Source organism: Grampus griseus (assembly GCF_964374135.1).
Source record: "Grampus griseus genome assembly, chromosome: 9".
NCBI classification, from domain to species: domain Eukaryota; kingdom Metazoa; phylum Chordata; class Mammalia; order Artiodactyla; family Delphinidae; genus Grampus; species Grampus griseus.
Genome location: NC_139003.1, coordinates 18,634,711 through 18,650,572, shown reverse-complemented (window position 1 = coordinate 18,650,572; position 15,862 = coordinate 18,634,711). Strand labels below are relative to the sequence as shown.

The window sequence follows — 15,862 nt, the reverse complement described above, 5'->3', positions numbered from 1 at the left end:
ATCAGCTGGGTCTGATGACTCTTTCTCCAATGAGCTTCCATTAGCCGTTAGATTTCTAAAAATCAAGAAAAGGAGGCAATCTTTAGGTCTGGGAAGAAGTGGATTTTTAATCACAGGCAAAAACTGTTCCTCCTCATTTTCACTTGACTTGCATATTAAATTGTTTGTTAACTTCTAAGGTTAATTCTAGTGGGTGACTTTTGTTCACTGTCCCACCTGTCTTAGGAAGTCAGCCCAATCTCTGTCTCATATGGTTTTAGTGTCTTTTTCATGAAATGGCCATTAAAATGGTTTGCAGATACATACAGGTGGTGTTCAAACGGCAGAATGCACTCATTACATTTCAACTCAGTGCATCTCAGGATTTAGGAAAAGGAGTAATGGTAATAATAATGACAATTACAGTCATAAAATAATGCAGAGATTTTCATTGCATATTTATGCACAAGGCACTGTTTTAAGCACTTTGCATATATCATCTCATTTAATCCTCATTATAACCCTATTATTATCGCTATTCTACAGATGAAGAAACTAGAGCAAAGAGACGTTAAGTAACTTGTCCAAAGTTATACCATATCCAGTGAGTAACAGAGCCAGGGTTCAAACAGAATGATTTGCCTCCAGAGTCAGTGTTCTTAACCCTGCAGGCTAATACATTAAATGAAATGCTAATGGTCCTCCCTTCAGAAAAGTGTGTGGTGTTGTCATGATCTAGAAGAGTGCTTTCTGGCTTAAATATAATGTGAGCCTCATGTGTAATTTTAAATTTTCTAGTAGCCCCAATAAAAAGGTAAAAAGAAACAGGTGAAATTAATTTTTTGCTTTATTTAGCCCAATATATCTAAAATATTGTCATTTCAACATGTAATCTTTATAAAAATTATTGATGAGATATTTTATATTCTGTTGTTTCATACCACATTTAGGACATCTATTGTGTATTTTGCACAGTACATTTGAATTTATCCTAGCCATATTCCCAGTGGTAAGTAGCCACATAGGGCTAGTAACTACCATATTGGGTAGCACAGGTCTAGAAAGACCTCATGAATAGTATGGTGTTCTCTTCCATTCCAGGAGACTTTTCAAATTACATTTGAAATAGTTGAAGAAAAAAAGGGGGATCATTAGGGAAGCACAGAGTTTATAATTTTCAAATGTTGAAGAAACTCCATTAAAAAAGAAAAAAGTGGCCACACGTCCCAAAGGAGGGATCCTTTGGCAACAAGCGATGGGGTCCGTAACAATGGCACAATTCCCTCACTCCCCGCTGGGCAGGTTGGGGAACAACCAGCAGTATGTGAAATATTCTGTCAGCCGAGCCATCCAAAGATTTCCTCAGAGGTTTCTCGAGCACTACTGAGAATACTGTGTATCAGGGATGGAAGATTTATCATTTAAGAGAAACATAACATAGCTATTGCTTCTCATATGATTAACTTGATGTTAGGAATATTATCTTATTGGGAGCACTTTTATCAGTATTATTTACTTGGTATAAGCTGTTGAAACATTGCCGTAGCTTTACATGATCATTTGAACATCTCTTTTAAGTTTTTTTTGCAAATTCATCATGAGCTGGTGATTTGGGGGCCTTTGTCACTCTCCACTCTGCAATCCTTGTTAGATTTGAAGTCATTTCTATCATTTAAAACTTATCCCCCAAATGTTAACTCTATTACAACCTCAGCCTTTTCTTCTAGAAGCAAAATATTGGTCTGGGAGTTACTTAGAGACTGCTCTTTTACTTCTCTGAGTCTTACTTGGTGTCATTATTTCATCTCTCTCTCTATCTAGCATGTATTTTACGAAAAAGACTTAACAGGCCTCTTTAGGTCTGGATGGTTAGGCTTGGAGAGCATGGCTTAAAAGGAAATGTCAAAGAAAGGAGCCAACTCCTCCCTACATAGTGGAAGTTGAAAGGCTTCTGCTTGGTGGGGAGTAGCCAACAGGGGCAGAGGAGATCAGGGAAGAAGTGTAGACTGGAATCTGGGGATCAGCGCTGCTGGTATGACATTCTTGGCATCAGATGGCTGAAGTTCCTTTCAGAATATAATCTTTCTGGCAGTGTTTCACTTCAGGTGGTTTGGGGGAGTTGTGTCTGTACACCTTTTGTGATCGCCTGTGACACACACAGCCTTGGGTCTTGGCATTTGAAGAGAGAAGACATGAGGGTGGGTCTGCTGCCGGGTGAGGTCTGCAGGACGAGGTGGGCGGTGCATGGCAGGATGGCCCGTGTCTGGTGCACATTACCAGTTCAGCAGAGGTGGGGGTACTGGTAGCCAGGTGCCTCCACATGTGTTCCCCTCTGCCCTTACCCACTTCATCCTACCTTTGAAAGGACTGGGAGGGGAGCTGGATCCCTCTCATTTGACTCTCAAAAGACTGGTTCATCCCAACTGACATCTTAGTGATAATATTTTACATAGTCTGTGATTATTCTATTCATAGTGTTCACAGCATTTACAAGATCTTTCCATGTTAAGCACCATCGATGTTACCATCTTCTAAAATGGTTGCCTAGTGTTCCTATTGTGGGACTGTGCCATGGCTCATTTAATCACATAATGATGGAATTTTTCAGAATTGAGAAAATTTTAAACTTTTACCAAAACGTTAGACCGAATGCTCATGTATCTAATTTTCGTCTGTCTGATGATCTTTTCAGTATAAACCTCCTGAAGGTGGGACAGCTGGTTTATAGCTTATGCATGTGTAGCACATCCACTCCCACCAGCGATGACTGCAAGTGCACGTGGCCAGGATGCGTTGGTGAGACATGTTGGCTGCGAGGAAACATCTCCTCCTAACATTTGTGTTAGGTCCAAACACAAGAGCTGTAGGCTAGAGGGGAATCAATCTATTGATTGATTGAGCAGTGTGAACCAAAGTGACTCTTCCACCTTCCCAAATAGCACAGTATTTAAAAATTGATCCTTTTATCTTGTAGATGATCCAAATGGCAGTTTAATGGAGAGTCTAGTCATCTTATGGAAAAAGCATAACATTGCTATAACCAGATTAATGTGTGTAGGTTGTATATTGTAACTCGGAATTGGCCTCTCATATTATGTCTTTGAAAATGACATCCTTAGAACATGGCACATGTGTTCCTCCCCTGATTTAGCTTTGGGAATAGCTTACATTTCAACTGCATTTTGTCATTGGATAACTCAGGAACTATTAGTGACTCTGCTGTTGGAGTGATCTTACCATGCATGCAGAAATGACTTGGGGAGAAATAGAAATGAAAAAGTGATTATTAATTTTTTGTAAAAGTTCAGCATCTACATCTGAAATAAGATTATAATTATGCTAATTACAGGACATTCAAGGAAAACTGTTTGTCTTTAGTTTAGTGGAGAATTCAGGCCTGCTGCCACCCAAGCTCTATCCCTGCTCAAATTAAGGAACTATCAAGCAACCTTTTTCCCTCTTACTTTTTAAAGTCATGAAACATTACCTGACAAAAAAAGTGTATAACACATAAACGTACAGTTTAGCAAAGAATTTTAAGGTGAATAGTCATGTAACATTCACATCAAGAAGTATGTCATACATGGGCTTCCCTGGTGGTGTAGTGGTTGAGAGTCCGCCTGCTGATGCAGGGGACACGGGTTTGTGCCCCGGTCCGGGAAGATCCCACATGCCATGGAGCGGCTGGGCCCGTGGGCCATGGCCACTGAGCCTGCGCGTCCGGAGCCTGTGCTCCGCAACGGGAGAGGCCAAAGAGTGAGAGGCCCCCATACTGAAAAAAAAAAAAAAAAAATAGAAAAGAAATATGTCATACAATCTCCCATGTTTACCTTTTCTTAAAACAATTATCTCATTGAAAAACTGATAGAGCTCCACATGCACATGCAGTAAGAAGGCTTCCCCAGCCACAGATGACCACAGTAACCAGCAGAAGCAGCGTTGGGGAGGGAGATTGGGGAGCTGGAGGCTAGGCAGAATAGTGATGGGGAGAAGCATGTAGCCCTTGCGTGCATTTTTTGCAGTTTCTCTGATTCTATGTGCTATTTAATTTCTGCCTTAAGATAAACGTGGGTGAGATGAGAAACATCTACCTCACTGTTGTCTATCCAGAGAGGAAAAAAGGAAATGTGGCTGTGAGTTTGCATTTACTGAAGGAGCATGCAATAATTCCCTTGTTCTGTGTAGCTTTGTGGAGTCTCATTAAAAAGCTGGATAGCCACAAGAGCAATTTTTAAAATAAGCTGAGTTTAAGGGATCCAAAGTAGCTCCTCTTGTATTACGTTCTCTGTTGTCTTGGTGCATTTAGTCTGTTGATTATATTGTGTGTGTGTGTGTTTGTTTTTGGATTAAACAGATTGCTGAGCTGGGTGAAATAGAATACATTGAAAACCTACGTCTCCTTCGAGTTCTCAATCTTCTAAGAAATCCAATTCGGGTGAGACATCCTTTATGTTGGGGGCAGAGGAGAGGGATGAGGACTTTCTTGAAATTCTTCATGAAGTGCTTTTGATAGAACATCAGGAATGTGAATAAGGTGTGTTTATCTTCATTCTCTATTAGAAGGTGTAAGCAAAGTCGCACCTATGTACCACCATACGTGCATGTAAAGCCTGAAATTGAATACTGGTTGCCTACTCTGTGTGGTCATTTGTGACTCATCCGGGTGGTAATAAAGATTATCAGGCGGGAGCTATTGAGATTGTAGAGCAATGTCCTTTTACATGAAAGAATGCGTGATGCCTGAGGTGTAGACGGAATGTGGTTCCTATTTAATAACAGGGGAAAGTCTAAGATTAGACACTTAAAGAAATTCGCCTTGGGATTGTTGTAAAATTGGCATTGTAAAATGATTATAGAAAAAAATCATATATTTCCTACTGATTCTTCACCTATGGATATCAAACTTTCAGACTTTTTCAGGATTCTTTTTTTTTTCCCCCAGTGATAGATCCTTTCGCCTCAGATCTGTCCCTCCTCTTTGTGCGTATGTCATTCATTCCCCTTTCTATCTATATCCTTCACTCGCCTTTCCATAGACTCTTGAATTTGTACGTATCTCTGAGTACCTTTCTTTTTGTGTGTGTCTTGAGAAACGTGTCCGGGCAGGCAAAAAATCAAAATGAAAAATGAGATCTAAAAATAAAAACAATGTTTGGTATGAGAATAGTGGCAGGCAATTTAAAGCATCCCTAGGAAAGAAAGTGTTTAAAGTGGCCATCCCTCCCAGTTCCAGATCCGTAAAGAGCATCTAGGTGTTTGCATAAATAAATAGCACAAACCCTTTCACATGTTAACTCATTTATATATAAACTTCCCCCACATTTGCACTTTGAAGTACACAAAAGGTACCATTGTATATTCATTTCATGTATATTCTCATCCTCAGAATGCATCACCCACTTAATATCTTTCCCTTCAAAGAGATGTAGCTTCTTAATACAAAATAACTGTAACTATATTTCTAAAAGGCAGGTAATCCTAACACAGAAGATGATAGGGCGTAATATGGGGGTTGTTCTGTAAGTGAATATCATTTTATTATTGTAAAACAAATTCATAGTTAATCATACAAATTAATATAAAACAATACAAAGTAATAAATAATTAGAAATTAATGAAACTCTTTGGAATTAGAAGATAGGGTTTGGGTCACTGGCCATAGAACCTTAGATGAAATACTTCACTTCTCCGAGCCTCAGTTGTTTTTTCTTTAGAAACGAACATAATGAGAGCTGTCCTTATCTCACAGGGAGATTAACAGGATCACACATTTGAAAAGCTTTATAAGTTACAAGGCACAGTCTGCGTTTGAGTTGTTAATATAAGGGGAGTGGTAAGCTGAAAATGTAAAGACCTATGCAGGGTGTGTGTGTGTGTGTGTGTGTGTGTGTGTGTGTGTGTGTGTGTGTGTGTGTGTGTGTGTGTGTGTGTGTGTGTGTGTGTGTGTGTGTGTGTGTGTGTGTGTGTGTGTGTGTGTGTGTGTGTGAATGTGAATGAATGACAGCGTTAGTAGGTGAAAGCCCTAAGCTCATGAAAGTAGACTGCTAGTGGAAAAGGAAGGTACCTGAATAACCCTCTTGATATTTTAAACAGGAAGAATCTGACTATTGTTCCTTCGTAATTTTTATGCTACTTCGATTAACAGAATTAGATCAGAAGAAGATAAGAGTGGAAGAAAAGGTATGTAATCGTATCATTTCCTGTGTTTATGAGTTGATAGGCTCAAAAGCTCATGCTCCCTGCTGCAAGACCAATACAATCCATAAATGATTACATAACAGTATGTACAGTCATTATTTAGGGGGCGTTTCCTTGTCCTAGGATCTATCTGTTTCACCCTCTGCAGAGCTGAGTGTCAACACAAATGCAGTGAAAGCCCTGCTCTTGGTACAGTGAGGAGACTGGCTGTGGGAAACAGAAGCAGCCCCCGTGTACATAGGCTGGCAGCAGTATAGCCGACTGTTAGTTTGGATGATAGCTATCATATTTGGAGAGTGTGTGATCCTATCTGTGTTACTCGAAAAGTTCACTTAATAATGAAGTGAATTATAATGTCATTCTAACACATCATCGAAAAGACTCAAATAAATCAATACTCTGATTTTTAAATCCTTTATGCTACTCTTTAAGATAATGATTCTTCTGGACACAAGTTGAGAGTAACCAGACATTGAATGCTAGCACCTGCCAGCCCCTTCCATACCTGTGGAAGCTAATTTGTCATGTTGTCATGACTGGTGTCAGCTGAAATCTCCACTAATGAGGGGTTTCTTACACTGGATGCAAATTTGAGATGGGAATGAAAAAGCAGGTATAAATACGCAAAGAGGCAGATATTCCAGTTCATAAATGCCTTTCTGAAATCTTGGTTAAAAAATAGTTACAGATGCAAGTCTGTTATCATTCTCTCACTCAAAGGCACTTATTAGATTTCTCTTTCCCTTTAACATTGTGCGAAGGGAATAACATTTAAAACCACGCATTAGATAAAGGTATGGTAGACAAGAATAGTGTATTTAGAGGGATGACAAGGCCGGGGGACGGAGAACTGTCCATCGTGGGGAAAAGGCCCATATCTTTGAAAAGAGAAAGTTACACTAAAAGAGGGGGAGGTTTAGTAGAATTTGAGATCATAGGAATAGTTCTTGGCATGATGGCATGAGGAAAAATTCTGCAGTAACAACTACCTGGAATCTAGAGCTATGAATTTTATTTCTTTTCATACTAAAAGTTGAAATGTTTACTATATTAAAGGTCATCTTAGACTTTAGAGGTTTTGATTTTGCTTTTTTCCTTTCAAACCAGGGAGTATAAAGAAATAGGTGACCAAGGGGCTCCAGCTCAGTACTTTAAAATAATTATTATTCTTTAGGTTTTAGGAAAGTTAGAGTAGACATGAAGACAGAACACAGATTCCTGGTCACGTGTCTAGGACATTTCATTATAGAAAATCTAAGGCTTGTCTTCCTTTTAAAATGAATTTTTTTTCTTTTCCCTTTGCATTTCTAATTCTGGAAAAGGTCGCGGCAGTGAACAAATACAACCCTCCCCCAGAAGTGGCCGCAGCCCAAGATCACATGACCCATGTTTTCAACAGCCTGATGCAGCCACAGAGGATCTTTGACAGGTATTTCTTAGGGACCCTTTGGGTAGAACACGGGGTAGCCAGCATAGGACAACCTCATCATTTCCCTAGCCCTGTATTTTGTGACCCATTCCTTTCTCACCTCTCTGAGGGAGGGGATCAGGTCTTTATTTGACAGGCTGTATAGTCTCAGATATAGTATATTATCGTCACATGTTTGAATGTGGGGCTCACTTGTTGGCATTTTCCCAAGTGTGGTGATGAGTAGATTCAACATCCCTCTTTCATCTGGACCCTTGAATGGTGGCTAGCCTGTGACATAGGATGGTGAAATGAAAAAGAAAAAAAGTTTGCCAACTTTTCTGCTGTAGGATAGAACCACAGACCTTAGCCTCATTAACAGAGAATTGTGACGATCTCTATCCATTGTCAGTTTCTCCTTAGCTGTGCGTGAATGCTAGATACCCCTGCCAAAGAGCACCCAAGACCGCAGGTTATACGTTAGAGAGTCCCTAGAAGGAGGCCCTCCTCACCTGAGGGAAACCCGAAACAGTCTTTACAGTGATTGCCCTGAGCCCCAGGCAACCTAGCAGGGAGAAGTCATCCAGCTTGGTTGAACACAGGAACAGCATCTCTTACCTCTGAGTTCGAAGATAAATTTACCACGATTTCTCCATATCTTTTTTTTTTTTTTTTTCTCCATATCTTTTTAAACAGTCTGTTGGAGCAGATGGCCATTTACGCTATAAGTATAATACAGAAATTCTATCAATGCCCAAAGGCATTTTAAAATTACTTGTAAAATCTCTTGGTTATAAATGGCTTCTCTTCTTCATGTGGTCTGCTCCTGTACTTCACACAGTTGGTTTCCCACAGAGAGAAGATGTTTTATTTTGCGTCCAGGACATGATTTTTTACATGTAATTTAATAATGTAGACGTTGACAGTTTTATATATTTATGGTAGCTCTCTAGGTGAAATGATTTATCATTTATTTGCATACATCTGGAAAAGCACATTTGATTTAAAAGAAGGGCATTTATGTCCTCATTGTATTTCTTTTCTAGTTTATGAGATTGCTAGTTGTTTCATGCTTTAGGGTACATTTATATAAAAATATGTATCAAAGAAATTTACAGCAATGTCTGATAAACACGTATTTCTGGATCATTTCTGACTGTCAGGCAGAGAAGAGCAAATGGCCAAGCAGCCCCAGATGCTCCGGGATGGAGCAGGGCTCACTCTGAAAAGCTCATGGAGGCAGGAGCAGGGGTGCCATGCCCTTCCCACTCTGAGTCAGGATGCAGCTCCCTGGCAGCCCCAGGAGTCAGGCTCTAGGAGAGGAACCCTGACTCTTGGTCTTGGGACTTTTAGGCTGTGATATTTGGGAATCACTGTCCCCTCTTCTGGCGGGATTGGGGTGAGGATCCAATATTGAAATGACATGGCAGAACCTTGACTCTGGCCTTGTAGTCAGTGATAGCTTTCTTGCTCTCACCTATGACAAGGTTCTCCAGGCTGATCTTGTACAAGTCCTGTCCAAACTCTGGAATCGGCCATTTCTCCAAGAAGCCCTGGTTTGTTTCAGTGAGAAATGGTATTTCCCAATCATAATGTGGGTGCTAGAGACAAACATGGCACTGGGTTGATCATTGTTTCCACGTCTTTTAGTGGACAGAGCTAGGGATATATTTCCTTCCCTCCCCTCCCTCCCCTCCCTCCCCTCCCCTCCTTCTTTCCTTCCTTCCTTCCCTACATTCATTGATCCATCTATCTATTCTTTCTTTCTATCTATCCATCCACCTATCTTGCCTATTTGTACCTACCTATTACATCTGTTCAATCTTTTATATCTATCTAATCTGTATTTAGATAGATCCATCTATAGATAGATGCTAAAACACCTCCTGAATTCATATTGGTACAATTCAATTTCAAGACTGTAGTTGAGCTTTTACTTAATCTCATCTCTGTTACATCTGTATCTCCTTTTCTCCCTCACCAAAGACAGAGGAAGATGGAATTAGAATATCCCATAATTGCTCTTTTTTAAAGTCCCATATTACACCACAACAGTGTCAGAATACCAGTAGTAATAATTACTGGAAACATGAAAAACATATTTTGCCTATGTTCCTCCCATTAACCATTCCCTCATTGTTTTTTATTGTGGTAAAAAAAAAAAATATATATATATATATATAAAACACATAAAATTTGCCATTTTAACCACTTTAAAGTGTACAGTTCAGGGCTTCCCTGGTGGCGCAGTGGTTGAGAGTCCGCCTGCCGATGCAGGGGACACAGGTTCGTGCCCCCGTCTGAGAAGATCCTGACCGCTGAGCCTGCACGTCCGGAGCCTGTGCTCCGCAACGGGAGAGGCCTGCGTACTGCAAAAAAAAAAAAAAAAAAAAAAAAAAGCGTACAGTTCAGTGGCATTAATTATATTCACAATGTTGTGCAACCATCACCACCATCTGTTTCCAAAACTTTTTCATCAGCCTGAGCAGAAGCTCTGTAAACATTAGGCAATAACTCCCCATTTCCTGCTACTCCCAGTCCCTGGTAATTTCCAGTGTACTTTCTGTCTCTCTGAATTTGCCTACTCTATATATTTTATATAAGCATCAATCACTCCATTTTAAAAATAGTGTACTGTATTTATACTGTCAGAACATATATCCATCACACACTATACTTTCTCCTTTGCTGTCATTTAGTCTTACTTTTCTGGGTAACGGCATATTTATTGCTCACTGCCAGCCCTTACAACTGATGCCTCCTCTTGAGTCATTTTGGTTGTATGAAGCTTGTTCTCTAGCAGATTCCTTAGGAAGAGCTGTGGAATCAGTATCTCTTGAAATCTTGCATGTTGATAATATTCTCTGCCCTTTACACTTGAAAGTCATTTTTGCTATATGTAAAGTCCATGGCTCACACTTTTTCCCTTGAGAATATTAGAAGGGTTTCTCCATTTTCTTTTGGTGCAAAACATTGCTGTCAAAAAACTGGTGACAATCTAATTTTCTTCCCCTTATAAATCATGTGTTCTCTTTTTCTAGCTGAATAATCCCCCCAGCTTTTTTTAAGCCCAGTAATTTTACTAGACTATGTCTTGGTATTATTGTTACAACATTTATAGCCCAGTTGTTCTAGGCTAATATTCTCAGGTATGTTGTATAGTGTTATTTTATTTTTTTTAATTTCAGAAAGGTTTTCTTGAATGACAGTCTTTAATATTTGTTCCTTATCTTTGGTTTTCTTCTTCAGGAAGAAGGTCTCCTTTGCCTATCCTCAATATTTCTCACTTTCCCTCAAAATTCTTTCCTTTAATTACTTAAAAAAAATTATTTCGAGGTAATTTTAGATTCACATGCAGTTGTAAGAAATAATACAGAGAAATTCTAGATATCTTTCACCCAGTTTCCTCCAGTGGTAATATCTTGCTTAGCTAAAGTAGAATATCAAAACCAGGAAGCTGACATTGATACAAGCCACCAACCTTATCAAGTTTCACCAGTTTTGCATGTAATCCTGTGTACATTTAGTTCTATGCGATTTTATCACATGTGTAGATTCATATGAGCATGACTCCAGTCAAGATACAGGAGTTTTATCACATGGATCCCTTTGCTTCCCTTTTATAGCTGCAGCCACCTCCCTCCTGCTTATCTTCCCTAACGTTTGGCAACCAATAATCTGTTCCCCTTCTCTGTAATGCTGTCATTTCAAGAAGGCTATATAAATGGAATCATAGAGTGTATGTATAACCTTTTGGGGTTGACTTTTTTTTTTTTAACTTAGCCTCTGTTGAATATATCAATGGTTCATTCCTTTGTATTGCTGAGTAGTATTCCTTGGTGTGAATGCACCACAATTAGTTTAACCAACCATCGAAGGACATCTGGGCTGATTGCAGTTTTTGGCTACTACAAATACAGCTTTTATGAGTATTCACGTGTAGGCTTTTGGACGTTGCAGTTTCAACCTGCCTGCTTTCTGCTGGATACCCATTGTTTTGGGGTTCCCTTGTTCTCAGACGCTGCCCGTTGCTTCCTCCTTCTTCCTCTTGCCCAGCTTCCAGTGCCGTAAACGTCTTGCGGGTTTGTGGCTTTTCATCTGGTTTGTTATCCACATTTTCCATGGGCTTTTGTTCTCAGGTTTTTCTGTTTTCCTGTGAGTGTTCAGAGAGATTGAAAAATTATGCTGCACTGCCCCCATTCTTCACAGAATCTATACCTCAACCATGATTTTTTTCAAAATATTATATTTTATTCCATACTTCTAGAATTTGTGTCTTGAGTGGAACCCAAACACTTCAGCTCTGCACGTTGCAAGAGATTTTATATAAATTAGTCCTTTGGTCTTTTAGACCAGAAGCCATGCCGAGATTCATATATCAGCTCTTACTTATTAGTTGTTACTTTGAACAAGTTAATTAACGTCTCTGTACTTCGGTTTCTTTATGTGTTAAGTGTTATTACAGCTTCCTGTGATAATTAAATGAGGTAATGCATGTAAGACGCCTAGAATAGCACCTGGCATATAGTAACTGTTCAGGTAAATTTCAGTGATTACTGTTTTCTTTGCACATGAGTATTCTTTTTTTTTTATTGGAGTATAATTGCTTTACAATGTTGTGTTAGTTTCACATCTGTGTTCTAATTGGATAGATACAGATGTTAAAGTTTACCTCTCAGAGGGCAGTCTTATTTCTTTCATTTTGAAGTTCTTGGGGGTGAATACTTTATCAACCAAGAATTAATATCTCTTACCATATTTTTCCTTTAAAAAATCTTATTAAGGTAAATATTTTTGCTATTTTGCAGTCGACTTGCTTCTGGAAAGTAGGACCATCCTTCCATAGAGTGTCTACATATAGTAAATGCTGGATTACTGGATTAATTGTGATTGTGACATGGACACTTTACACACTGGATGCATTAATATGCATGTCTGCTCTGCCCTGTTGCAGCACCCTTCCTAGTCTGGATGCCCCTTATCCCATGTTGGTATTAGCTGGTCCTCAAGCATGTGGTAAACAAGAACTCGCTCACCGCCTCTGCAGACAGTTCAGCACTTACTTCAGATACGGGTAAGTTTCTTTATTGGCTGGTAAGGCTGTAAAATGTCGGATATTGCTAATGTTGGCTATTAAAACGTACATAGAAGGCTTATGAGCTTCTTTGCCAGTTATTACACTGTGATATTCACTGTATTTTTTTTTTTTTACTTTAATCCTCCAAATGTTTTACTTAATTCAGTGACAGCCGAAATCACGCCCCAAGGTTTGGAAATACACGTGGTTGTAATAAAGCATCACGGTGTTGGAACACGGGCTCCTCCTGTTGCCATGTGGTGTGACAACATGAATCACAATGTTGTGATGGATGGTGGGTGGGTCTGTGCACCGGTGACAGCCTCTCCTAATCTCTGTTGGAGCCCACGCTGCCAGCACGTCAGCTGCTTTATTTCCACGCGGGTCTTTCTCTTTCGAGGGATATTTCAGAAGGAAGGAAAGAGAAATGGCAGCAAAAGATTTCCTTTTCCTTTCCCTCAGGTTAGCATTCAATACACTTTCAGTTTTCTGGAGCAGATATTTTGCTGTGTGGTTCCCTAATGACTCAGTTAAAATAGCAGAATATATCCAAAAGCCTAGAACCATCCTAGAAAATCTTCAGCTGGATTTACAGACTTTTTAAAGGTGTCTGGGTCTCAGATTTAGTTATTGCTGTGACCTTTTAAACTGGTTTCCTCTTTTATTGTTTTAGGTATGGCAGAGACATTACTGTTGGATTAGTGATGTTTGTCAGTGAGCTGAGAATGTGACTGCAAAGATATATAGGACAGCAAGAAAAAGAAATGCACATTATTCTCTAATGCTGTTGCACACAGGTTCCTTCCCTTAAGCTACACATGTTCAGACAGTGTAAATACTATTTTAAACAGGTCTAGTTATCTAGAGATCTAAAATTACATTCCTCATTTGAACAAATCCAGAATACAAATACTGTAGAATAATTTACTCATTAATATATTCTAAACACCCTGAAGCAACCAAAATAAATTAAAACTTAATATCAGAATTAAAAAGTACAGAGTGTCATTATGCTTATACAGCGGTACTGAACCTGTTTCAAAAGATAAGTGGAGCACAATGAACGGACGATCAAATTAGGGCAGGAAGGTGTATCCTGACTATCGTGCTAATGTATAAACCTGGAACCTTTCAGCAAACCAAAGCTTTGCTGAAGACTTTGGTTACATAAAGACTTACATAAACCAAAGCTTTCCCTGGTTAGAAGTCCTTTCACATCTCTGACACCAATTCTGTTGCAAATGGTTCATAGCCTATCCTTCATATTTGTTTGTGATGTGCACTCTGAGGCACGCTGGGCCAGATGTGTTCTTAGAGGTGTTTATTAACTCATCGTCAGGATTCTGATCCAGTCGGCCTCAACATTCTCACCTCGATAGGCCCCCTCAATGTTCATTTTCATTAAATCCTGCTTTTCCCCTATTAGAATGTCTGTCCGTCAAGCTTGGGATGATGTATTTAATGCCTGTTTCCCATGCTCGACTGTAAGCCCAATGAGGGTGGGGACCAATGTCAGCTTTGTTCACCACTGAGTTCTCATCGTTCAGCAGAAGGCCAGGAACTTAATAAATGCATGAGAAATATTTGCTAAATGAAAGACTAAGTGATTGAGTGAATGGATGGATGAATGAATTAATGGTATTATATGCAAAATTTAGTGGGAAATAACTGTGGTAAGAAGCATAGGTGGTTTTTCCCAACCTCCACTGATGGATACATGGAGAGATGAAGGGATTCATTCATTTGTTCATCCATTCTTTCAATAAATATTTATTGAGTTCTTCCCATGTGATAGGTCCTGAAGATACAGTGGGAACAAGATCGGTGAGGCCCTTGCCTTAGTGAAACTTATAACCTGGTAGGGGACTCAGACCTTAGTTAGCATCATATGCAGTTTGTGTGGAGGCACAAGATGACAAAACATAATCCTAAAATTAGCTTCCTGCTCCTATACTGTTACTGTTGCCACTGCTGTTTTTCTCCTCTGGATGGGATTAGTAGCAAGAGGAAAGACACCCATAAATACCCCACACTCATGCATCCACCTCCCTCACAGGCTCAGAAGCCTTGCCTAACCATGCACCCTCATGGGGGCAGAGGTCAGGGCTCGTTCAATAGCACATCATTCACCAAAGCAAGGATCAGAGAGCATATCACTGGATAAGAAAAGGTATTAGGGAGCTAGTAATTTCAAGCATTGAGAAAGTCAGATAGTACTACTATTACATGCAGCAACTTTCTAATTAAAACAAATGATAAAACCAAAGCACATCTTCAGGGGCAAGTCCTTGCTCTTGTTTATTTTATTTATTTATTTTTTGAATTTAATTTTATTTAATTTTTTTATACAGCAGGTTCTTATTAGTCATCCATTTTATACACATCAGTGTATACATGAAAATCCCAATCTCCCAATTCATCACACCACCACCACCCCATCCCCCTGCCGCTTTCCCCCCTTAGTGTCTGTACGTTTGTTCTCTACATCTGTGTCTCAATTTCTGTCCTGCAAACCGGTTCATCTGTACCATTTTTCTAGGTTCCACATATATGCATTAATATACGATATTTGTTTTTCTCTTTCTGATTTACTTCACTCTGTATGACAGTCAATAGATCCATCCACGTCTCTACAAATGACCCAATTTCGTTCCTTTTTATGGCTGAGTAATATTCCATTGTATATATGTACCACATCTTCTTTATCCATTCATCTGTCGATGGGCATTTAGGTTGCTTCCATGACCTGGCTATTGTAAATAGTGCTGCAATGAACATTTTGGTACATGAAGTTTTTTGAATTATGGTTTTTCTCGGGGTAAATGCCCAGTAGTGGGATTGCTGGATCATATGGTAAGTCTATTTTTAGTCCTTTAAGGAACCTGCATACTGTTCTCCATAGTGGCTGTGTCAATTTACATTCCCATCAACAGTGCAACAGTTCCCTTTTCTCCACACCCTCTCCAGCATTTGTTCTTTGTAGATTTTCTGATGATGTCCATTCTAACTGGTGTGAGGTGATACCTCATTGTAGTTTTGATTTGCATTTCTCTAACAATTAGTGATGTTGAGCAGCTTTTCATGCGCTTTTTGGCCATCTGTATGTCTTCTTTGGAGAAATGTCTATTTAGGTCTTCTGCCCGTTTTTGGAATGGGTTGTTTGATTCTTTAATATTGAGGTGCATGAGCTGTTTATATAT

The 15,862-nt window shown here is 39.4% G+C and overlaps 1 protein-coding gene across 1 annotated transcript in view; it reads left to right on the top strand.

The window, feature by feature from the left end:
- Positions 1-15,862, top strand: part of LRGUK (leucine rich repeats and guanylate kinase domain containing) — a gene marked incomplete at both ends in the record, with an annotated part of 117,997 nt that overhangs the window by 44,559 nt on the left and 57,576 nt on the right. The window contains 4 exons of the mRNA XM_082661412.1: positions 4,334-4,414; positions 6,073-6,159; positions 7,500-7,606; positions 12,540-12,659. Of these exons, the coding sequence (XP_082517538.1) occupies positions 4,334-4,414; positions 6,073-6,159; positions 7,500-7,606; positions 12,540-12,659 (395 nt within the window). The remainder of the gene's footprint in view (positions 1-4,333; positions 4,415-6,072; positions 6,160-7,499; positions 7,607-12,539; positions 12,660-15,862) is intronic.